At 34.5% G+C, this 25,329-nt stretch overlaps 3 protein-coding genes across 5 annotated transcripts; 2 read left to right on the top strand and 1 right to left on the bottom strand.

The window, feature by feature from the left end:
* The first annotated feature begins 1,094 nt into the window (after positions 1-1,094).
* LOC107421696 (uncharacterized) lies at positions 1,095-1,772 on the top strand. The gene has a single exon (XM_016030980.3). It carries the CDS (start codon positions 1,095-1,097, stop codon positions 1,770-1,772), a length of 678 nt encoding a protein of 225 aa, XP_015886466.2.
* Positions 1,773-3,541: 1,769 nt separating this feature from the next.
* Positions 3,542-13,137, top strand: LOC107405986 (uncharacterized). Of its 3 annotated transcripts, XM_025069291.3 has the most exons (10): positions 3,542-3,749; positions 3,848-3,963; positions 4,162-6,244; positions 6,319-6,858; positions 7,082-10,357; positions 10,527-10,619; positions 10,723-10,812; positions 10,903-11,160; positions 11,277-11,933; positions 12,098-13,137. In XM_025069291.3, the coding sequence occupies exons 2-10, from the start codon at positions 3,850-3,852 to the stop codon at positions 12,361-12,363; spliced, it is 7,377 nt and encodes a 2,458-aa protein (XP_024925059.3). In that variant the 5' UTR covers positions 3,542-3,749; positions 3,848-3,849; the 3' UTR covers positions 12,364-13,137. The 3 variants fall into 3 exon arrangements, with proteins under 3 accessions (XP_024925059.3, XP_024925058.3, XP_015868556.3); XM_025069290.3 differs by having other exon boundaries at positions 10,723-11,160; XM_016013070.4 differs by having other exon boundaries at positions 3,543-3,749; positions 10,539-10,619; positions 10,723-11,160.
* Positions 12,882-20,393, bottom strand: LOC107421701 (cellulose synthase A catalytic subunit 2 [UDP-forming]). Its single transcript, XM_016030987.4, has 14 exons — positions 19,672-20,393; positions 18,844-19,039; positions 18,481-18,704; positions 18,274-18,367; positions 17,970-18,156; positions 16,998-17,264; positions 16,570-16,915; positions 16,144-16,281; positions 15,907-16,032; positions 15,606-15,818; positions 15,219-15,489; positions 14,601-14,797; positions 14,158-14,508; positions 12,882-14,016 (listed from the first exon to the last, which is right to left on the bottom strand). Exons 1-14 carry the CDS (start codon positions 19,750-19,752, stop codon positions 13,435-13,437), a joined length of 3,273 nt encoding a protein of 1,090 aa, XP_015886473.3. The 5' UTR covers positions 19,753-20,393; the 3' UTR covers positions 12,882-13,434.
* Between the last annotated feature and the right edge of the window lie 4,936 nt (positions 20,394-25,329).

The following is a 25,329-nucleotide window of genomic DNA, read 5'->3' on the forward strand; positions in this document are numbered from 1 at the left end:
ATGTATTAACTAATTATAATTGTAATGAAATATTCCTTGTATGAATAAATTATAGATAAGTATCGAATTAAACGAATAATTTTGATTCTTTTTTTTTAGCAATATGAACAATTTTGATTGAAAATAAGTGAGAGATGGAGAAAATTATTAAAAAAAAAATGAAAAGGGAGATTCAAAATATGCCCCTGGAGAGACAGAGGGAGAGGGCACAACTACTCATTTAAGGGTAAAATTGTAAATATACAAATAAATATTAAAAAAAGTTTAAACGGCAAAAAAATTGTGGGGGGCTACGCGGACCTACATAGGGTTTATATGAAAAACCAAAAAGAAAAAAAAAAAAATATATATATATATATATATGAGGATTTATATGAAACTAGTATAAATATATATATATAATCTTCCCAATTCTTGGTCTCAAGCATTAAAAAAAAAAAAAAAAAAAAAGACAAAACAAAAAACAAAAAAAGGAACATAGAAAATGAACTATAATATTAACAACAAAAACAAAATTACTAGTATTATGAATCTTTTCCCCAAAACAAATTCCCCTACAAGGGAAACTACAAAAAAAGAAAGAACAAAAGAAATATATGAGAAATGAACTACAATATTAACAACAAAAACAAATTATTAATAACACGAGTCTTTTCCCAAAAACAAATTCCCCTACAAGGGAAACTACAAGTTTGTTTCTTTCCCCAAAAAATTGTCCTATAACGGAAATTAAAGGTTGCTTCTTTTTTTTTTTAATTTGTTAAATTATAAATTTTTTATGTTTTTATAAATTTGTTACAAAATCCAGGGAATAAATTAACATAATTTATGTAGCTATACAACAAAATTTAGAAAATATTTAGTTTTTGAAAAAATAAAAAACAACTTCGGTTACGAAATCTACAGAGGAACAACTTAGGTGACACTCCTAGGTTAGTTTAGGTGCAAATTTTTCATTTTCCAAAATTCAAAATTAAACTAGATAATTAGATAAAGAAAGGATTCTAATTTTTTGAAATTATATTCGCTTCTATACCTTTTCCCCGTTCCTTCCGTTTCCTTTTTGCTCTTTGCAAAAAGATCAAAAAGGAGACATGGTTTGCAAAGAGCAAAAAGGAGATGACATGGTTTCTTTAGAATCCACAATCAAAAATGTCTCCCCAACAAAATCCCATATGCTTATTACGGTATTGGTTTCAATGGCCATCTTATTAGGGTTTTTGTTTGGAAGCTTCATCTACATGTCTAGGAACTATGGTCCAGAATCAAAACCCTTTTTGCTGCGTTTGCAATCCATCGATGCATCAAATTTCGACATCTCGAGCTCTCCATTGCTTGCGAAATGGAACGTGGAGTTAGGGATAGAGAATCGAAAAGAAAATCTCAAAATCAATGTAGACGAAGTTACAAGTTTGTTGTATTATAAAGATCATGAAATCTCATGTGCTTTGGTGATGATGCCCTTTAAAGTTTTGAGCCAAAAACAAAGATCTATTGAGCTTCATTTTGACAGAAAAGCTTGTGGAGAAGAGCAACCCTTTTTAGATGATGGAGTGCTTAACGAGTTACTCGAGGAGAGAAGGAAAGGGAAGATAATGTTAACGTTGAAAATGGAGATGGAAGTAGCATTTGATATGCTTAGATCGTCATGGTCATGGCAGGGAAGGCTTAAACTTTATTGTCCGCCTATGGAGGTTGAGTTTGAGATTGGGAAAGGGGAGGGGAAGCTGGCTAATGATACACAAATTCCAATTACTTGCACTGTGTTATAAATATATAATAATTTTTTTTTTCCCTTCAATGGGAATTCTGTACGGATGCCATTGCATATATGTGAGGTTCATCATGATGAGCCAAGAGAGAAGTGTATATGTTTGGAGAGATTTGGAGAGACATTATTTGATTTATTTAATTTATTCTTTTGGTGGCTTTACAAAAGGGTGTTCTTTGTTTCAAATTTGAAGTAGATGGTAATTTTGAGCATTAAATATTAAAAAGAAAAACAAATTGTGTGTGTGTTGTATACGCTAGCCAGCTAGTATGACTTTAATTCAATCAGCGCAACCCCAGAATTAAACAATATAATCCAGAAACCATGCATGATCCTTTGGAAGGTTTAATTGAATGGGAAAAAAAAACAAACTTTAAATATAAAAGGACATATGTGTTTCAGTTGAAATGCATAGCTGAAATAGAGGGACAACTTTATATATAAATACACATTTAGATTTTCTTTAGTCTAACAATGAGTTGGTGGTGTATTGTCACTAACCATTTACACCTCGGAAAAATTGTTTTGTAGACTTGGCTTATCCTTATCGGTATTTGCTGTTTACTGTTTACAAACATATGAGAATCACATAAATTATTTTTGTAATTATCATATGTATATCATAGATGCTTATGAATCCTCGAACAAACTTGCACAATAATTTTTTTTTTTTTTTTTTTTTGTCTTCTTGGCTAATTCGAAATGCTAACTGACAGGTGAATACTTATGCTTATGATAATATGTATTGCCATATATATATAAATATATATATATATATATATATATTAATCTAAGTGGACAAGCTTAAGCTTTTAATTTGTTAGTAAACTTTGGAGCAATTATTGATAATTACATCCATAATTCTAGTTTGATTTTTCTTTTCTCAATACACAGCCTCGGGCATGCATTGCATAATTCATTTTGGAATAGTCTCTAATTAATTAATGAATATTCCATTTACAATCTGAATAGATATAAATAGATGGATAAAAGCAGGGATTAAAAAAAATAAATAAATCAATCAATCATCGGCTAACACCAGACCAAGTTTTGGTAAAATATAATACGTATTAATTATTTATTTATATGCAACTTAGCACGGCCAAACCAAGGGACTATCAATGCAACATAAGTGACAAACTTGAAAAACAAACTATTAATACGTATAACATTAATATTGTTACAAATTATCCCTACATTCCCGAATAATCAATTTTCTAGTCTTAAATGAATATGAAAATATATGATTTCTTAAGGGAAAAAAAAACTGCTATAATTTTTTTTTCTTAAAAGAAAAACTTTATCATATTGGTAAAAAAATGGTTTCCTTAGACAATAATGTAGAATTTGAATCTTCAAACCTCAAAAAAAAAAAAAAATGACTTCATTTAATTTCTTTAAGTGGTGAATAACATTTTTTTTTTTGTGAGAAAAAATAAGTTATTATAAATAAACATTGGAAATAGATAATATGTATTAAATATGTTCTTTTTCCCATCCACGTAAATAATAGCCATAATTCTTGAACGCGCCAAAATTACTTTATTCTTAAAGAAAACGTTTTCTTTTAAGCGCTTTTGGGGAAAAAGTAAAAAAGAATTATTATCAACAATTGAAACATTCTAATTCACTCGCTCCTTCAATGTACTCGCTTTCTTATACGATGCACATGCTATTTCTACTCGCGGTTGCAATCTATAAAGCCCAGGTTTACAGTACACAGCCATTTGAGAGATTTCGACAAACTTATTGACCGTTGCTGAGAAGCGGGAAAAACCGTCACAATTTTAAAATTTAAATTTCAAAATAAAAATAAGGGAGTTCAAACCGACTTTTCCAAAACAAAAACACCAAAAAACAACACCACCACCATTTTTGAAAAAAAAAAAAAAAAAAAACTCTGTATTTTGTTTTCACTGGTAAAAGATTGCCTATCACTTTGCGCAATAGGATTTTTTTTTTTCCCTCTATGTAGTAGGTACGGTAACTTTCAATTTCTACTTTGTTTTTTGGTATTTATTCGTAAAATTATTGTATTTTTATTTTCGTTTTCCCTGAATTTGTGTATTTTTGCAGAAATGGATTTTCATGGAATGAAGAGGCAGGCACTGCAATCGCTCTGTAAGAAGCATGGAATTCCGGCGAATTTGACCAACCATGAAATGGCCGATAGGCTTGCTTTGCTTCTCAAGGTGTGCTTAAAATCAAATTCTCTCACAATTATACTTCTTTTTTTTTTTGTTTGGGTGTTTGGTTACTGAGAAAATTGAGGGAATTATCGCTGACCTTATCATACTTGAAAAAGATTAAATGTTTTGAGTTATTTAATTCAGTTTGAATTACAAGCACGTTTAAATTTTTTTCAACGATATTATCTTATTTTTTAACAGGAAAATGAAAAGCCTGTAGACAATAGTCAGCCAACAAGCTCGAATAATTTAGGAGAAACTCATTGCGAAATTGAATCTAATTTTAAGATTGTAAATCAGAAAGTAAGCAAGAAGGTGAGGTTTAGTCCTGAAAACGAAACATTTATATTTGTAAGTTCAGATACAGAGTCAGATTCAGATCATGGTAACAATCCGAAGAGACGACTGAGAAAAAGGAAATCTGTGTCAAACTTGGAATCAAAGAAACAAGTTCAGCTCAGAAAAAATGTCAAAAAAGCTGAAGTTTCGGCCGAACCCTTGGACAATTCCGGTAGAGTTACAAGGTCCAGAGTGCAAAGAGTGGTTGCCGGAGACGCAGAGATGGTTTTCTCACCTCTTGCTGGGAATAAGAGAGGGAGAAGAAGGGTAAAAAATGTTGGTGTTAATGATAAACCACCACCAATTGCTGATTTGGGTGATAAAGATGATCCTCGTGAGGATGCTAAATGGAGAGGCGGGTTGATTCGACAGCGGTTGAGAAGCAAGGAGGTGGTGAATGAAGCTGGAGAGAAAGCAGGAGATGGGGATTTGGCAGTGTTGAGGAAGAATTCAAGATTGAGAGGTTCCAAGAACATAAGGAATGTCAAGGCTAGTGATGGGGTTGTTTTGCTGGATCAGATTCATGAAGACAATGCCATTGCAGTAGAAGAGGCTAAACCTGAACAAATTCTGAAGCGTTCTAAAAGAATTACGGCAAAGAATAAAGGTTCTAGTTCTTTGAGTAAAGATTTGGGTGACACTGGAATTGGTAGAAGGGTCACAAGGTCCCGGAAACTTGATGAGAAGGATTCTTCATTAGAAAGTGAAGCAGGAAGTATTGTAGTTGAGGAAGAAAGTCAAAAGGTTCTTCAACTTGAAGAACCTGCCAAGGGTTCAAGGCGGAAGTCTGTCGCACCACAAAATGGGAAGGTGCAGAGTGAAAGTCTTGCTACCAAACGTACTGAACGTGGACAACCTGTAAAGGGGTCTAGAAAAAGGTCAAGGAAAATAGATTCTGAAGGAGTTCCCAAAGTCGAACCAATTGTTGGCGTTGTGACAAAAGATGAAGATTTACTGCCAGATGGCCCTCCTTGGAGGTCTCGGCACAGCATTGCATCATTTAACTCTGTTGCTACTGCTGTTGGAGAGTTAAGAACTCAAGATAATGATGGAAAGAAGAAGCCACAAAGAGAAGCACCTTTAGAAAGTGATGTTAATATTGCCAAACAACCAAGGAGATCTAGTCGCCATGCTTCCAAAGAAGTTGGTGGAATTGCTGATGGTGTCAGAAAGGATTTGCAAACAAGGCAGAGCAAAAAGCAAATTTTGAAAGAAGAAAGTTCCGTAACTGTGCACGAACCTGTAACTAAGAAGGCTCTGAGACGATCCAGACCCAATGTCTCAAAAAGTAATGTTCCTGAACTTGCAGACCCGAAAGGTAGATCTGCTGAAAAAAATAAGCCGTCTAAAGCAAGGATGGAAATTATAGAAGAAGAGGGTTCATTTAGAAAAAGTAGTTTGTCCCGTGGAGAACAACCAGTCATGGATATTGTGCCAGAATGTGGAGGCAGTAAAAATGATTCTGATTTGTACCACAGAAAAAAAGTTAGAGAAAGGTCAAATAAAAAGAGAAAGGAAGGGAAATCTGTTGAGCATAGCCAGCTAGGTTCTGCTGAGATATCTGCTCTAAATTCTGATGAGAAGGAGTTCACATACGACACATTGAAGTCGGAGGAACAGGTTTCAGAGTCAATGGAGGTTGAAGGTGCATCTATATTCCAACAAATGCAGGATTCTACAGCTGAGGTTGTGGATAATGAGAAAGAAAACATTGTCGAGGAAGCTAGGATGGAAAATTTGAGTCTGGATAGCAAGTTAGAAGGTTCTATGGAATATCAGTCCCACCGTTCATTTAATACAAGAGCTGAATCTGGTGATGGAAAATTGGTGGAACAGGTAAGTACAGAACCAGTTGAGCATCTAAGTAAGATTAACAATGTGGTTTCTTGTGGAATTATCTCTCCAGCCAGTGGCTTTTCACCTGCCTACCCAGAAGATTCCAATGGTGAGTATAATATTTGTAGTTTCTAGTATACTCCTTTAAATGTGCAGTCTCTGACACCTTTGTATTGAATATAGGCTTGAAAGCGGAAGAATCGTTGATGGAAAAACATGTAAACCCAGTAAGTGATAAGGTAGATGACCTATTAGCTGACAATGGAAAAGCTAATGCTCAAGAGGATAAAATTATACTAGAATTGGATACCAATGGGAATTATGAACCTGTTCAAGAGGAGACAATTCAAGAGAATCATCTAAGTGAACTTACTGGAAGTCGTGATTCAGAAAGAAGCTCTGAAAAGTTCTCAAATGAAGCTGAAAATATATACGTGCTTGTTCCTTATGACAGAAATGAAGCGGAGGAGGCAGTTCAAGAGAATCATCTTAGTGAACTAAGTGGGAGTCGTGAGTCAGAAAGAAGCTCCGAAAAATTCTCAAATGAAGCTGAAAAGATATGTGTGCTTGTTCCTTATGAGAGACATGGAATAGCTCAAGTTGATGAATATGCAACTGAAACTGCTGACATCGTTGTGGAAAAGGTTGCAGATATCCAATTGGGAATAATTGCCAGTGATGATACTGCTGCTGCCCCATCTGAACCTCCACCACAAAGTCAAGGTTTGTGATATCTTTTTCCTTTGATTGTTTTTTCTTTCTTTCTTTCCCCCCCTTTTTTTCCCCCTGAAATTTTCTTTGTAGCATTTGCCATTGTTGGCAATAAAGTGAACTGCATAATACATATACTTTCTCTATACAGGGAATCTTTAGTTTAAACTTAGGTGTTAATTTCTATTTTTTATCTTAATCCATGTCTTTAACAATTTTATCTACTGAATTATAGATGGGAATCAGTTGGAGGCTCTGACAGCCATGCATCTAGAAATTGTTGGAAGAAGTGATGCATATCATGTTGAGAGAGAAAACTGTTCTAATAATTTGATTGAAGTCCCTGATGAAACAATATCCAGTGAAGATATTAGCTTCAGTAAATTACGTGGCCAAGTATGCAGTAATGAGAGGACCGAAGAAATTGGGACAATGAAGGAAAAGGAGTCTAGTGAATATGGAGAAGAACGGACACCAAATGAAATTGCAGCAACTGTATCACATATTGGTGAATTCAATTTTAGAAGTTCTGAGAAGCGGGGAGAAGTTTTGCCAGAGCGGTCAGAATCCTGTCTTTCCTGTGGTGGAAACACTGCAAATAAGGAAGAAAATGTTGGAAAAGCTGTTGATGATCCAAAACCCCAGGTTATCAGTTTTGATGCAGAGACAAAAGACAATGTAGATGGAGTTAACGAAGATGATGTCAATGATCACTTGGTTGAAAAGGAGTTACAGACAATGTACCCTTTTACTTCCATGCACGAAGAAGGGACAAACGAAGCTGTTGAGATCAATAGCTGTAGTCCTGCTGCCGTAGAAGAGACAGAGGCAGAGACTATTGACAAGTGTGGTCTTGAAGGAATGTCAAAAAATGAAGAAGACAAAGAAGAACATGTTGTAACCAACAAAGTAACAGAGATGGAGGAAGCAGAAAATGGAGCGCCTATGCTACCACTCTATTCAATGGGGGATGATACTGCATTTTCAAAGTATGAGATTGAATTATCAAAAACTAATGATCTCGCCCAAGGTGCTTCGGATGTGACCATGTCTAGTGAATATGAAGATGGAGGGACACCAAATGAAATTGTGGCAACTGTATCACAAGTTGGTGAATTCAATTTTACAAGTTCTGAGAGGCAAGGAGATGTTTTGCCAGACCTGGATAAAAGTGCTTCCATATATGCAAAATCCTGCCTTTCCTGTGATGGAAAAACTGCTAATAAAGAAGAAAATGTTGGAAATGCTGTCGACGATCCAAAAGCCCAGGTTATCAGTTCTCATGCTGAGATAAAAGAATATGTAGATCGAGTTACAGAAGATGATGTTGATGATCTCTTGGTTGAAAAGGAGTTGGAGACAATGTACCCTTTTACTTCCATGCACGAAGTAGTGACAAAAGAAGCTGTTGAGATCAATAGCTGTAGTCTTGCTTCTGTAGATGAGATGGAGGCACAGCGTATTGGGAAGTTTAGTCCTGAGGAAATGTCAAAAAATGGTGAAGACAAAGAAGAACTTGCTATAACTAACAAAGTAACAGAGATGGAGGTAGCAGAAAATGGAGCACCTATGCTACCACTTGATTCAGTGGGGGATGATACAGCATTTTCAAAGTATGAGATTGAATTATTAAAAACTAATGGTCTTGCCCAATGTGCTTCGGATGTGACCATGTCTAGTGAATATGAAGATGGAAGGACACCAAATGAAATTGTGGCAACTGTATCACAAGTCGGTGAATTCCATTTTACAAGTTCTGAGAGGCAAGGAGATGTTTTGCCAGACATGGATAAAAGTGCTTCCATATATGCAAAATCCTGCCCTTCCTGTGATGGAAAAACTGCTAACAAAGAAGAAAATGTTCGAAAAGCCGTTAGTGATCCAAAAGCCCAAGTAATCAGTTTTGATGCAGAGACAAAAGACAATGTACATGGAGTTATCGAAGATGATGTCAACGATCATTTGGTTGAAAAGGAGTTACAGACAATGTACCCTTTTACTTCCATGCACAAAGTAGGGACAAAAGAAGCTGCTGAGATCCATAGCTGTAGCCCTGCTGTTGTAGAAGAGATGGAGGCAGAGAGTATTGATAATTGTGATCATGAAGAAATGTCAAAAAATGGTGAAGACAGAGAAGAACATGCTGTAACCAATAAAGTAACCGTGAAGGAGGAAGCAGAAAATGGAACGCCTACGCTACCACTTGATTCAATGTGGGATGATACAGCTCTTTCAAAGTTTGAGATCGAATTATCAAAAACTAATCGCCTTGCCCTAGGTGCTTCGGATGTGACCATGTCTAGTAAATATGAAGATGGAGGGACGCCAAATGAAATTGTGGCAACTGTATCACAAGTTGGTGAATTCAATTTTACAAGTTCTGAGAGGCAAGGAGATGTTTTGCCAGACCTGGATAAAAGTGCTTCCATATATGCGAAATCCTGCCTTTCCTGTGATGGAAAAACTGCTAATAAAGAAGAAAATGTTGGAAATGCTGTCAACGATCAAAAAGCCCAGGTTATCAGTTCTCATGCTGAGATAAAAGAATATGTAGATCGAGTTACAGAAGATGATGTTGATGATCACTTGGTTGAAAAGGAGTTAGAAACAATGTACCCTTTTACTTCCATGCACGAAGTAGTGACAAAAGAAGCTGTTGAGATCAATAGCTGTAGTCTTGCTTCTGTAGATGAGATGGAGGCACAGCGTATTGGGAAGTTTGGTCCTGAGGAAATGTCAAAAAATGGTGAAGACAAAGAAGAACTTGTTATGACTGACAAAATGGAGGAAGCAGAAAGTGGAACGCCTATGCTACCACTTGATTCAATGGTGCATGACACAGCATTTTCAAAGTATGAGACTGAATTATCAAAAACTAATGGTCTTGCCCTAGGTTCTTCGGATGTGACCATGTCCAGTGAATATGAAGATGGAGGGACACCAAATAAAATTGTGGCAACTGTATCACAAGTTGGTGAATTCAATTTTGGAAGTTCTGAGAAGCAGGGAGAAGTTTTGCCAGACATGGATAAAAGTGCTTCCATATATTCAGAATCCTGCCTTTTCTGTGATGGAAAAACTGCAAATAAGGAAGAAAATGTTGGAAAAGCTGTTGTTGATCCAAAAGCCCAGGTTATCAGTTCTGATGCTGAAACTAAAGAAAATGTAGACGGAGTTACAGAAGATGATGTTACGGATCACTTGGTTGAAAAGGTGCTTCTTGAGCAGAATGATAATGGTCCTGATCTTACGTTGCGTAACGCACATGAAAGCTGTATATATGCCACTGATGAAGGTGATGATATCTTGGATAGAAGAATTGGCATTGAGAATGTTGAGGATGGTACTAAGTTGGACGAGCAACTGATTTCTCCATTTGGATTAAATAATGGGTGTCTGTCGGACGAGAAGAAGTCCGCTGTTAAATCATTTTCTGTTGCCCCTTCAGGCAGAAATGTACCTGGATCAAGTACAGCTACTTTCTCTGTGCAGAATTTTTCATTATCATGTGGTTAGTTTGCCTTCTTCTGTTTTTTTGGAATTTCAATTTTCTGTTGAAATTATTACAAAATGAAATAAAAAAAACTAATTACGAATTGACATTTATGTAATGATGCTTGATGTTTATCATAGTAGTTAGCTATTGACTGACACAGCAAGTTGGAGATAATATTGTTCAGTATTGAGTGCAGGAAAGGAGTATGAATTTCATGCATACAGCAACCGTGTCAGGAATTATGCAGAAGGAATAGAGATGGCTAATGAGGATAAAGGTATGGTTGTGGTTTTTTATTCTTGACTTCTCAAGTCCGCACAAAACAGGTTTCCTTCTGAAGTAAATGTTTATCAAAATCATTTTTCTCCTCCATTTTTTAGGCTTTGGTCATGAAAAGATGAATCCACCTGCGCAAGGAGAAAATGAACTTGGAATTGACAAGAGAGTTGAAGGTCAGAACAGTAATGAAGGTATAAATGATTCTACCCATGGTTTTGCTGTTGAGAATAACGCAAGAACTTCTCCACAAGTTGTTGCTGAGAAACTTGATGGATACACAGATGTCTTGAAACTAGCCAATCAAATGGACAGCGATGATGATCTGGATTTGAACAATCTGTTCAACAGCAATAGCACAAACAGTAAGAGGAATTCAAAGGAGACTGGAAAAGAAATTGATTTGCATGATCTTGACAATGTGGCAATCTCTTCTGGTCAATCCAATGAATTTTCGGATTGTGGAAACAATGCCTCTATATTGAAGCCTGAAATGAACGTTGAATGTTCAGCTGTTTCCCCAGCGACTGCTTCTACAACTGGTAAGCGACATGAATTTCTCACAAATCTAACCTGTTTCAAATTCTTATCCTTTTTCATTTCTAATTAATTTTTAGATGACTCCTACTGATGATTTTTTCTACTTTTGGGAAAACAGAAATCAAAGCACTGGAGATTGCTGCAGAAATGACTTTGTTCACCAGTTATGAGCTGAATTTGTTTTCAGAAGATAGAGAAAGAGATGAATTTGAGGAAGCAGATGTGAGAACCTTGGAAGACAAGTTGATAAACAAAAATAATGAAGAAGTGAATGAAGGAAGAGAAATTGTTTCGAGCATTGAAAATTTTGAGAAAGAGCAACATTGTGATTATGAGCAAAGCATGGTAGAAGACAAGCCAAACTTGATAAATGAAACTAATGAAGTGAGTGAAGGGAGAGAAATTGTTGGAAGTATGGCGTCTAATTTAGAGCTAAATGAAGGGAGAGAAAATGTTGAGAGTATTGGAAAAGATTGTGATGATGAGCATGGCATGGTAGAGGAATTTGAAATAGGGAAACAGAACCAGCTTTCTGCTTCAGATGAGTCCATCTATGAAAATCGAAGTATACCAAAAGAGAAAGGTGGGGTGCCTGTCATCAAGCAAGGGCTTGTTGATTGCGAGATTCACAAATTTGAATGTATTGAGTTTGAGAATTATACAGAGGCTACTCAAATTAATGCCAGCAATTATGCTGCTTCAGATACTTCCAAAGCTGAATGTTGTGCAAGTGACTCTAAGAAACCAGAAATTCATGTGAACTCTGCTGTTGAAGGTACGGGATTTTTTCTTTAAGAGTGATAAAAGTGTAAGATATTGCCAAAAAAGAGAAAGAAGAGCAAATATGTGTCAGAGATAAATTCAATAATTGAGATAAATATCTAGGTATACTTAATTTGTAGTTCTTATGTGGTTATATATTTTGATCCCATTTTGCAGCTGTTGCTTTAGAAAATCCCCAGAAATTGGAATCACGTGAAGATAAAAGTCCGGAGGCAAAATTGATGGAAAGAATCAGTAGATCTGCCATGCCAAAAATGAAGACTAACAAAGATTTTTCGATCCCAAGAACTCCGAAAAACATCCACAAAATCTATGATATGAAAGAGAATTTTCCCAGCAGCAAGAGGGAACAAGTCAATAACATGACAGCAACAAAAACATCAGTCAAGAGAAGGGCATTGGAAGATCTCCAGAAGAATTAGACTCCGGTCCTGCTTCTATGCTTCATAAGATTTATTATATTGAACGATTTCCTAAATTTATTTGCAAATGTGGATTGATTCTAGCATACCTCATGCAGAAAGTTCAATGAATTTTTATGTTCATCTGCTTTGTTTATGTTCATAAAATGTAATTATTTATGAATGTTGTTATGTAATTTTATTTTCTTGCTTGTGTTTTCCTTGTGTATATTTGATTGTCGATTCTAGATCCTTGAGAATCGATAATAAACTTGGTACTTCAAGGATTTTGAATATTTGTAGCATTGACAAAGTAAAGCTTCATTTGTTCCAAATTGATTTGTTCTCTAGACTACCTCATAGATTAGAACTATATCTTGCTTTCATAGAAAAACAGTAATTAGACTGCTATAAACAGAGGCAAAATAATAATCAGATTTTACTCAATGGAATAAACAGACATTTTCTACAACGAAATAACATAACTACCAGAATCTTTAGCTACTCTTAAGCAGACATACAAACGAAATTCAAATTGCTTTGGACACAGAAATATATGTTTTGTGTTTATTTCTTGGCAAATAATACAACAGAGGTTGAACATCATACGTAGTTTTCACTAAATTGATGACAAAATTTCAGACACAAGACAATTTGATGATGATATATACGAAGTCCCTTATTCGGAAAAGTACATAAAATATGAATCAAACTAACTTCAAGTGCTCTTGGGATTACAGACAAACCTCCTGAATACAATCCCTTTCCACCGGTAATATCCAAGTATCAAAAGAATCAATGAAGACTTTGCAAAAGAAATTTCTTTTTCTTTTTTTTTTTTCTTTTTTTCTTTTTTTTTTTTTTTTCCTTTTTCTTTTGTGTCAGATCCCAGTTCTTTTTTGTATCTACATGCATCCCATCATAAATTATTGCAATCTACATTCAATTTCACTGGTTTTATGATCTTCAGTGACATTCAGCGTGGCCCCATGGGACGCCTTCATTTTTAACCACAAAAAGTTGTGCACTTGTGCATAACTCACAGCTTCTACACATAACTCACAACAACTAAAACTTCCTTTCCTGTATATCTTAGTCACAATTCAACCCACAAACTTCCAGTACAATACCACCTTTCGACACAAATGGGTTGATTCGGACCCATAATAGAGAGAATATTGATGCTAGAAGAATTGACCATACCACAATGATAGTTGGAACACCGTTCTGTTTGCCCATCATACCCTTGAGGAATGGATAAAGATGAACAATGACCCAGATGGCGAAAAACAGCCTACCAAAGAGTGGACCCCATGTCTCGTAACCATTGTTGATGGCATCTGAGACCCCAACTATGACACCAATTACGTTTAAGATAAGCAAGGTCATGGGAGGGATTAACAAAGATGTCCACTTGAACAGGTAGAGTTCTGAAAACTCTCCATCATCTGCTCCTTTGGATGTAACAGTGAAGTTTGTGTTAACACCACCCAAAACCTTAAGCAGACCCTGGAGGAGAGCAAAAAGGTGGGATGAAACACCACCAATCACCCAAAATTGTTCGTTCCTCCACCAATCATGAATCCCAACATGTCCCCACTGCATCTCAAGGATACTAGTCGCAGCAATGGATAAAAAGAGGCCCATGAAAAGGATACTTGCATAATTGCTAATCTGTGAACATACAGAGAGCCAGCATCAGCTTTCAAGCACAGCAAACTAACAAAGAATCTAAAAAGTTTCCATTTTTGTAACCTAGGAAAAAAAATTTTAAGTTTCAATATGTAAATTCCAGTAAAAGGCAATTGGGATCACCTCAGGGACGATAAACTTCCCAGTAAGGAGACAGACAGCCGGCAAGGTACAGTATGCAAGCAAAGGAATGGACGTCAACGGATAAACAACTGAGTTTATGTAGGAAAAGCGCTCCAACCATTTCAAGCCACACCCGTAGCCATACCATATTGGACAGTGCCTGCTTAATAATATCTCAACAGATCCCAAGGCCCACCGCAGAACCTGGTGAAGACGATCTGAGAGATTTATAGGAGCTGAACCCTTAAATGCAGGCCTTTTAGGTATGCAATACACTGACCGCCAGCCATGGCAATGCATCTTGAAGCCTGTAAGAATATCCTCTGTAACAGAGCCATAAATCCACCCAACCTGCAAATTAAAGAGGCAACAGTGAGAAATGTGGTGTTCACAAGGTAAAACTCATAAAGCCTTCAACTTGAATAGAAAAAACCGTTGCATACCTCCTTTCCCCATTCTGTTTTATCTTCATATCCACAACTAATGACATGAATCGCTTCCTTCAAAAGTGATGCAGAAGATGCCCCCTTGGGAACACCACCTTCTTCTGCAAGTGTAGCAGCAATAAACACTGGTGACTGTCCAAATTTCTTCTCAAACTTGATTTGGGGCATTAGAGATGATTTCTCATTATCTATTCCTGCAATGGAAATACAAACATAAAAGGTCATGAAGAAGAAAATATTTGAAGTCCATAATAAAACATTATAGATAAAAATAATTTCTCAAAATTAGAAGAAAAAATCAGCACTATCTCAAGCTTATTTATTAACATTTTATTTCTCTTAGTAGTTTTTATTAATTAATATTTTCTACTTGCTTGGTGAGAAATTGGAAGCACATTTTAAGCATAACTCAATATCTACTAATTCAACACTCCTAATTTAGTCAAAGATTTTCAATAATTTTGTGTTATTCCAAAGAACATAAGAGCAACAAGGAAGAAACTCAAAATAGAAGTACATCAGAACAAGAAATGCAATGTATAAGGGATTAGTTTTGAAAATTAAGAACTGCAAGTTATTGGAAACAATGTGGGCCAATTTCACACTATTCCTTACCTTCAATTCCCTCCTCAATATTTTCTAGTGCATGTATCTGCTTTGAAGTCTCCCTGCTTTTCAACTTCTTTTGATCTTTTGATTTTCCCTTCTTGTTCTTCTTCCTAGATCCACAGCACAAGCAGCACCATTTTGGCCAACAATTACAAGTCTTGCCTGGGGGCTTCTTCTTCTTAGGAGCATCATATCCATAGAGTGCCTGCCTTCTGAAGACACACCCAGTTCCAACATATATTGGTCCTTGGATCCCATCTAAACCTTTCATATTGATCTGTAATCATTTATTTAGAAAAAAAAAAAAAATGCCATTAATTTTTGTTTCTCCCTATAATATAAATGTATCAGCATATGTATCAACAGATAAAAATAGTCAAGGTTCCCACTTACATCAAAGAATACAACATTGCGATTTGAGTATCTATCATGACGATCAATGCCATCGAATCTTTGAGGAAATTGCACATAACAGATCTTCTTTCCTGAAGTGGGATCCATCATGAAGCACATGGCTTCACGAAGAGCCTTACTGTTGTTTATATAGTGATCACAATCAACGTTCAGTATGTATGGAGCATTTGAGATGATCGCCGATACTCGGACCTTGATTAATAAGCCAAAGCAGTAGTAATCAATACGAGGAATCACAAACATAGATTAAATTTGTTGTATGTTTGAGAGAGAGAGATACCAAAGCATTCATGGCACCGGCCTTCTTGTGATGATCAAAACCTGGCCTCTTCTCACGAGATACATATACCAAACGAGGTAGTTCATTTCCTTCAATATCACGAACACCATTTTGACCAAGGAAAACCTGTAGAAGATGGCAACCATATGAAAAACTTAGTACTGTTCTAACATGTAGAAGACAACTCAAGGACACGTGAAATATGGCCTAGAACTCATGGATGCATCGTCAACAAACCTGAATCATGCCAGGATGATCCCTGACATTGTTGCCAGGCCATGGAGTTCCATCTTGCATTGTCCAGCCATCCTCAGGAACCTTCTGGGCAGTGGCAACCAACCCATTTATCCGAACTTTGAACTCCTCATATTCTCTCTGCACAATTATAATAAAACCATATTCAAATCATCATCTTCTTGAACCAACCAAAGAATCATATTATCAGCAAATTATCAAGTTAGATAAAAATGAGAATGATTATAGGGTCATATTTTATTTAATCAGCAAACGATGAAGTATGGGTTTTCAGTCTGTGAGAATTCATTAATAAAAAAATGATGTCATCTATCAACATCAGATTGATTAATCTATCAAAGCAGCTCAATTGAAAAAAGATTACTTGCTGGGCATAAACAGAAATAAAAGAAGACAAAACTTGCAAACCTTCATGGCTCGACGTTCTCTGACAAATGTTGCATCAATTTTGTCCCTCAGGTAATCGACTTTTTGAGCAAAATACCACTCAGGAGCTCGCGGTTCAATGCTGTATTTCTTGCAGAATGGAACCCATTTTCTTGCAAACTCAGATGTCTCAGAGAGGGCTTCAAAAGTGAGCATGGCAGCACCATCATCTGAGACATAGCATGCAACTTTGTCCACTGGGTAATCTACAGAGAGGATAGACAGAACTGTGTTTGCAGTGATGAGTGGAGGCTCTTTCATAGGATCCACTGTACTCACAAATATGTCTATACTGGCTAACTCAGATGGCTTCCCTTCTTTCTCGTACCTGGAAATTTGTTTTGGTTAAATAACAAAGAATAGACATCAAATTTACCACAAAATATGTGTTCGAAGCGAGAGGGTAGTACCTCAATGATAAACGATCAAGATATGTTTCTCGCACAATTGGGTGCCATTTTGGAAATTGATCCAGTATCCATGAGACAGCAAACCAAATTTCACATATAATTGAGGTTAACCACAACGGATATGCATCATTGACAGGGTGGAGAATTCTATAGTGAAAAAAGAGGCAAACAATCACAATCCGGAGTAAGATTATCAATCTATACGGGCTTATCTTGCTTGAAGGAATAGGCAACTTTCTTGAAAGCGGCTGCCTGCCCTCATCCATCCTGTAATACAAAAACAATTAAACATTAAATAAAGTCAACTCAAGCACATGAAAGGAAAACAGCACAAATACCTTAATTTTGACCATCTGTTTCCTCAATGTGTGCAGAAACATATCTACTTTTATCATATTTTGTCAAGCAGTACAAACAGAAAAAACAAGACAATCTTACTGCAACCATAGATAACAATTCATAGCATACATACCAACAGAAAAATTTAAGTACATTGAAACTTAAAAAAGGTGCAACTATTGTTTGCTTGCAGAACATAATCGACAATATGCATGGGCATACTTTATGCGCTATTTTCCATGGCTACATCTTGAAAAACTGATTCTGACTTGGCATTCACATGTAAAGTTTTACTCAAAGCCTTCTTAATCATCGTAATGGCCTAGAAATGATTATTGAATTCCAAATTAAACCAACCGTAACTTTGTCAAGCTCTATATGAGCCAGACAACTCCAGTGTGCATTGAAACTTTATTCTACCTCTCCACCCCCAACCCCCAGCTCAACAAATAATTCAAGGAAACAAGGAATTAAGCAAACCAATTGCATTACTGATCTCTTCTCACAAAGAGTACATTGTAATCAACATCTTTAGGAAAGTCACAAACTAAAATTTTATTTGGCTTCAAGTTACAAAGAAAATACCAATATATACCCCACAAGTTAAAATACATAACTGGAAAATGCACCTACTTGGGTAATTCAGGATCATCTAGCTCATCTCCATCATTGATTCCGCCACCATTTTCTCCTTGGTGCTTAACCACTTGAAGTCTTTCATTCTGCTTCTTCCTCCACTCCTCCATCCGATCCTTCCATGTAATAGATCCATAACCATAAACTGCCAAGTCTTTCTTCGGATCCATTGGTCTGGGTTGAACTGCATCATCAATACCATATAATTACCCCCTTGAGGCAACAAATAACCTAGTCTCAAACAGCCACCAATATCAAGTCAACTGGAACATCAAAGTGGAATTTTATTTAACAAACTTACAGGACATGGAATCAGAAAATGGCATTGGATGCACCCGTTTTCCTCGAAGTGGGGGAACTATAAGAGCATGCTTATCAGCAGAAATGCCAACATCCTTCACCATGTTAAAAAATAAATAAATAAATAAATAAATATCATTACCAGACATATAGATCATGAACACAATCATAACTTTAGAAAGAGCAAAATACTCAAAAGGAATGTTACCTCTTGACCATAGGTCAGGAGAGGGATCTCTCCAGCGACCGAAGAGGCATCCATCTCTGAAGGGGCGTAGACCGAACCATTGGCGTGGGAGCCGCGGCCGACATTCAGGCGAGCAGCAAGCATAGCTTCAGCAATGTGGTTAGGATCATTGCTTGCAATCTGAAGTTCATTCTCCAAATCATCAATATCATCCTCTTCTTCATCACCTTCAACTCTGGGACTTCCTGAAATTTGTTTAACATTTGAAGTTGAAAACCACAACCAAATCGATATCTACAAGTGCTTCTTTTTCTTTTTTCTTTTTTTTTCCAAAAGGGAAAGGATCAGCCAAAGGGTAAAGGAGTGGACCACTGAGAAGCCAACCTTTGATTCGTTTGTATCTGGTTTTGCACTGAGGGCATGCTTGATTTCCCTCTCTTCTCTCATACTCATAGCAAGGTCTGCAAACAGGGAATGCACATTCATTGCAAGCAACAAATGGCTCTCCATCCACAGTAATCTCTATCTCATCCCCACAGATCTGGCAACTTTGCCCACTCAATTCTTTGACAGATGTCACCTGCAAGTCAAGGTAGTCATAGCAACATCAATATCCATCAGATCATGAAAAAGTGAAGAAGAAGAGAAGAAGAAAGAAGAAAAAAGCTTGCAATTATATGTAGTGATACAGGAGAAAAAAAAATGGTCCAAATATGATTAAGAGCATATCAGAAAGAAAATTATTTCGAAACATTTTAAGCTTCATATTCATTGGCCAGAATCGAGATCAAGAAAAGAGCCAAACAACAGGAACTAAATTATTAAATCGCTTACACAAAATAAGGCACCGACAGGAACAACAAAGCGAAAAAAAGTACATATTCATCCAGATTTACGGAAAAATGACCATGAAAAATCAGTAATGGCACGGGCAAAAACAAAAAGTTAGCTCTCGGAGAATTACTATGAAAACAAAGAAAATGAAATATAAAAAGGAAAAAATCCAACATGTAAAATTTCAGGATCTAAAAACAAAAAAGCAAGGGAGACACAATACTAGCAAATGGGTGTTTGAAAATGCAAAAATGGGGGGTCTAAAAATGACTTCTGAACAAGAAGAAAAGAGAGAGAGCTGCTCAGTGCCATTAATGGAGTTTGAGTGCCAATGCAAAAAGTTTAAAAGGAAGAAGCGACTGAAAGGACCGAACTTACTCGTGAAATCTCATCAGCATTGATAAGAACAAACTCATTCCTGTTGTGAGAACCAGCAATAAGTCGTCCTTTAGTATCCATTACACTGTAAAACGCACTTTCAAAGCCTTGAAAACGCAGACAAATCCAGTTCTCAGAAAACCCACACCGTCTATATCTCCCTCATCACTAAACTAAAACCCACCAAAGACCAAACCTTCTTTTTTTTTTTTTTTATTACCTTCTTCTTCTCCCTCCGTTTGCTTTCAGCCCACTATCTTCACAGCTAGGCACCCATTACAAGAAACACCAACCCCACATTATACAACACATAAAAAAAAGAACTTTTTCACGGAATGAGTGAGTCAGAGACAGAGCAGAAACAAATAACAAAATGGATTAAAAAACAAACAAAAAAAAAGAGATAGAGAGAATAAAAAATGCGTGAAATTAAAGAAAACTTAAAAACTAAAATATAAAATAAATTAAAAAAAGATGTTTTTGTTTCTGTGTAATGAATGAATGATTCTTTTCTTTGAGAGAGAACAAGTTCTAGCAGATGGGTCTCTCTGCAAAATTGGTTTTTTCGATCTGTGACATGGGTTTGAAGCCAAATTATAGAGTGTGAGACAGAGAGAGAGATAAAGAGAGAGCAAGAGACTTTTTATTATTTTTAGAGAGAGAATCTAATAACAGAGTGGAGGGGTTGAAAATTCAACGCTTAGCACAGAAGGGACGAGAAAGAGACAAAGACAAGGAGGGAGATCAGACGTGCATATATATACATATATATATATATATATATAAATATATAATTTTAGATCAAACACACAATCACAGACTGGAAAATTATATATATATAATATAATTAGATATTAAAAGACACAAAAATAAAAATTTTAATGTATTACAGTTGGTGGGGTTCTGCGTGGGACCCAGTTTTTGACGGTGGAGGAGACAGAGATGTTGGTTGTGGAGGCGGTGGTGGTGGGGCAAATGAGCTGTGCCCCACCGGAGCTCCGGTGGTACTGCGGCGGAGATAAAGGGTATTTTGGTAACTACGTACGACCATGGATTCTCATTCTCTTCTCACTTAGTTTACGACTATTGAAGAGTCAAGAGAGAGAGAGTCGAGTAGGGTTTGGTAATTTTCATTTTCTTTTTTAGAGAGAGAGAGAGAGAGACTGAGTTTCTAGAGAGAGAAAGAGAGGAAGAGAAAAAAAGGCAAACAAGGGTTGGAGTGAGTGTCACGTGTTGCTCGTGTGGGTGGGGACCCAGAGTTTTGCAAAATCTCGCCGAGGAATTGAAAACTTCCCAGCTTGTCTGAAACTCACATCATACGCTACTTTTGATATCTTCGAATTTACCACACTGCCCTTAAAAACGCTTTCTTATTAAATATATATATATATATTTTTATTATTCTTTTTTTACTTTGTTTTATTTTATTTATTTATTTTTATTTTATTGTTAAGGCGTAAGTTTACTTTTAAAATTTTCTTTTGACTTCTACTTGCCTTGCCAACGGAAATGAGAGGGTTAGTCCTGAGTGTGAGTACTCATACCTATACCAAATTTTTCTCTCATTCACTTTTTACTTAATCAACAATTTTTTTTTCTTTTTTTTTTGTCTTTAACATTCTTAATTGCCTATTGTACTACCGATTATAATACAAAGAAAATAAATCAATATTTTTCATAATTATTTTGGAATGTATTTCTGAAGATGATTCAAAAAAATTTCATTCAATTTAAATGTAAAATCATTTACCCCTGTTTGCCTAATATATAGTCTGGGGAAAAAAAAAAAAAAAAGTATGTTATTTTCAATGGTGTTTTATGTTCCATTTCAAAGTTACCAAAGAGCAAATCTTAACGAGAGCACCATATGCAAATGCCTATTAGATTAATAAATACAAATGAATGGTAAAAATTATTATTTTTTTCATTCAGTTATCTGAATTCCAATAATTTATATCCAATATCAACAAAAATGAAATAAAATAAAGAATTATAAATCACTCTGAAACTTCAAGGAGAAAAAAAAATATATATATATATATATATCATTCTATAGGACTTAAAAGAAGCATGGGTTAAGTATAATGTAATGTTCATTTGGGTTTTCTATGACAAGCACTTAAATATTTGTATAAAGTTAATTTTATAATATATATGGTGCGCATTTGGAGTTGTAGCTGGTACTGTAAAATAAATCTAACAAACATGTGATTTTGTAATTTCCTTTTTGTTTTGGTATATAAAGGTGTAATAGTTTAACAAAAAAATATTTTCTGATGGGAATTTGAAGTAGTAATGCTGTTATTATATATATATATATATATATATATATAAAAAACAACACTGTTCTAACTAAGATTAAATAGGATCAACAAATTAAGAACAGAGGGCCGGCAACCAATTATTTTAAAATTCAGAAACTTTTTTTTTAATTAAAATGAAATACTGGTATGGATTAGACTACTCAAAGGGGTAGTTAGATGCTCAATTTTCCACCTGCATTCTTTCATTTTTATCGATTGCTTGAGCCAGCTGCCTAACCCTTTTTTCCTTTCTTTACTTATATATCTCAACTTTTTCTTTCTATTTTCAACTTTATTTTTTGTTTTTTTTTTTTTCCTTTGCTATTTATTGAAAGGATTATAGTTTGATGGAAATCAACTATTCATTTCAAAGATTTATACTGGATATAGTTGTGAGAAAAAAAAATGAAAGAACTTCAAAAAAAAAATTTGTTACATGTAAATGCCTAAAGAAAAACATTTGAATTCTCTCGTATATATTTGTTTTAACACTAATGAAAGTCTCTCGTATATATAGGTGCTAATTATATTTAACAATACAATAGATTTTAATTGGTAATAATCCAAAACTTTTACTGACTCCTGGAGTTTTCTGATAAACTTTCTTTCTATTAAATAAATAGAAAAATAGTAATTGAAGCCACCAGTTAGGTTAGCTTTTAGGTTAAGCTGTAAATAATGATTCAACTTTTCAGAGTCATTTCCATTCTCTGCCCATGTATTTCTGATCCAATTCACCAGCAAGATATAAATATATTATATTTCAGAAAAATTTGTACTTAGTTTTATATTGATAGCTAGTTAGCTAGGTCAATCATTCAAATAAAATCATTTTATTGGGTATATATATAATTATAATTATAATTATTTATTCCCATGAGATTTCATTTGTCAGTAATCTCTCTCTCTCTCTCTCTCTCAAGTCCCTCAACTTCTAAATCATCAAAATCCCAACACCAAACTTTAGAAAGGAAATATAAAAATCATCTCTTAATATAAATTAATATCTTTCATTTTTCATCATCATCGTCTCATGGTCGTTAGCAATGACAAGTTGTGATGTTGTTCATATTCCAATAAATGTGCTGACCTTTTCAAAAATATACATACATGTATATACTCTTTTCCCTAAATAAGAGATTTATGATTTATTTTTTTCTCATTTTGAATAATTTTTTTTTTATTTCAATTCATAATTTTTCAACAGTAAATATAAATAATTTATCAATTAAATCAACTTCATTTAACAAATTTATAATTTAACTAAATAGTGCTTATATATAACAAAGTTAATCTATTTGATGAATTACTAATTACTATTTTGAACTTTTTTTTCAATAAAATTATTATTTGATTTTAAATCTAATTAAAATCAATGAGATACAACAACTACCATTATTATTGTCACAAAGCATCTTTATTTAATAAAGTATACGCATACTTTTTATTATTATTTTATCAATATCCTTCAATTACTTATTTTGTCTAGAAAGAAAACTCCAATTTAATTATTTATATTAACAAATTTGATGAGTTTTATTTTTATTTTTTGATAATTTAAATTGATGAAGTTAGAATGTCAAATACAACTGATTCTTATGGCGTGTACTTAAGCTGTGACAATGATCGATTAACTTATATTGATTTGTGATTAAAACAAATCAATTTGAATATTTATTCCATTATATGCAAAACGTTATTCAACAACCCTTGATACCTATAATACTATAGTCTGACAATTAAATACTTTATTTAGACCATGGAACCAATTAGAGAAAAACTATTTATAAATCTCACTAACTAACATGTAATTCTTTATTTAGACCATGTAAGTTATCTTAAAAAACATGTAATTTATCACTTCTATTAATTGTTATATATATATATATATATATAGTGTGATAAAAATAATTTGGTAAGAACTAGTTTTATGGATGACATGGACTTTTCTGATAGAGCCTGAAATTAACAACTCGGTTTATCTTGTTAATTAACAAATACAAACATTTTAATATCAAAGTAAATCAACTTTATGCTCAAATTTTAGATCCGAGTTAGCTAATAAGATTAGAGAGACACGGTCAATTGTCACATCGCATACTCTTTTTTGTTAAAAAGAAATAAATAGATAAATTAATAATTAATATTTAAAATCATATATATAATTGGAGCAACAAATAGATATAGAGAGAGAGAGAGAGAGAGAGAGAGAGAGAGAGAGAGAGAGAGAGAGAGAGAGAGAGAGAGAATATATACATTTCAAAGCATCACATGAGCATAGTTTTTTCTTCAGTGATTGGGACTGCCTTAAAACAATGTTGTGGGGCAAGTGGGTCATGTCTAGATGCTTCCTCTCAAGGTATCTGTCCATATATTTATATCCATGTCAAATGATCTCCCTATTTAAATTTAATAAAAAATAAATAAATGAATAAATATTTATAAATATATATAGACACACTTGTACTGCAGAAATTTCCAATCTCTTTTTTCTTGTCAATGATTAAAGCTTACAAAAAACATTAAATTGCCCAACGTTTTCAAGATCTTGATGAACCACATAAAAAAGGAGCAGTATTTGTTGATCATATATATATATATATATATGACCAAGATTTAAAGATTTTTATGCCATTATATTTTCCCCAATATATATTGATTGTTTGTTGCTGCCGACACAGGAGCATTTTATTGGCATACATTTTAAGGCAAACAGTAGACCAAGTACTTTGAACATAATTAGTTTTATATCTTTACAGTTAATAATCAATTGATTTAAAATCATAAATAAAATCTGTTTGAATTAAATTAAATGGAAAACAGCTAAAAGTTTAGATAGCTTAACTGTAAAATATAAAATTATATATATATATATATATATATTTATGTGTGTGTGTGTGTGTGTGTGTGTGCAAACTATAAGTGCATGGTCTGCCATGGAATATTATTGCAAATTTATATATAAATATTAAAGTGAATTAAAGTATATATATTTAAGCGGTTGGAGAACAGGGGGGGTCCTAATTTGATAAAGACCATATGTGAGTTTTGGCTTTAAAGAGGCGTTAGATATTGTAAAAATGATAGTATAAAGGACATGAGATCGTATATAGAGAGACTGTGTAGGTCCACCGCTCACAAAAACTGACATTCTAAAGACATATTGTAAGGTACATCAAATATTGTTTTTATTTTTATTTTTTATTTTTTATTTTTTGGGGGGTTGAATTACACCAAACACTGCTTGTCCTTAATGTACACCTGCCCACTACATTATTGTAATGTTATTGTTGATATGTGGTGGGCCATCATATCACAAAACCAAAAGGGGAACCCATTTGGAATGTCACAATTG

The sequence above is a fragment of the Ziziphus jujuba genome, chromosome 5 (genome assembly GCF_031755915.1).
Source record: "Ziziphus jujuba cultivar Dongzao chromosome 5, ASM3175591v1".
Taxonomy (NCBI): domain Eukaryota; kingdom Viridiplantae; phylum Streptophyta; class Magnoliopsida; order Rosales; family Rhamnaceae; genus Ziziphus; species Ziziphus jujuba.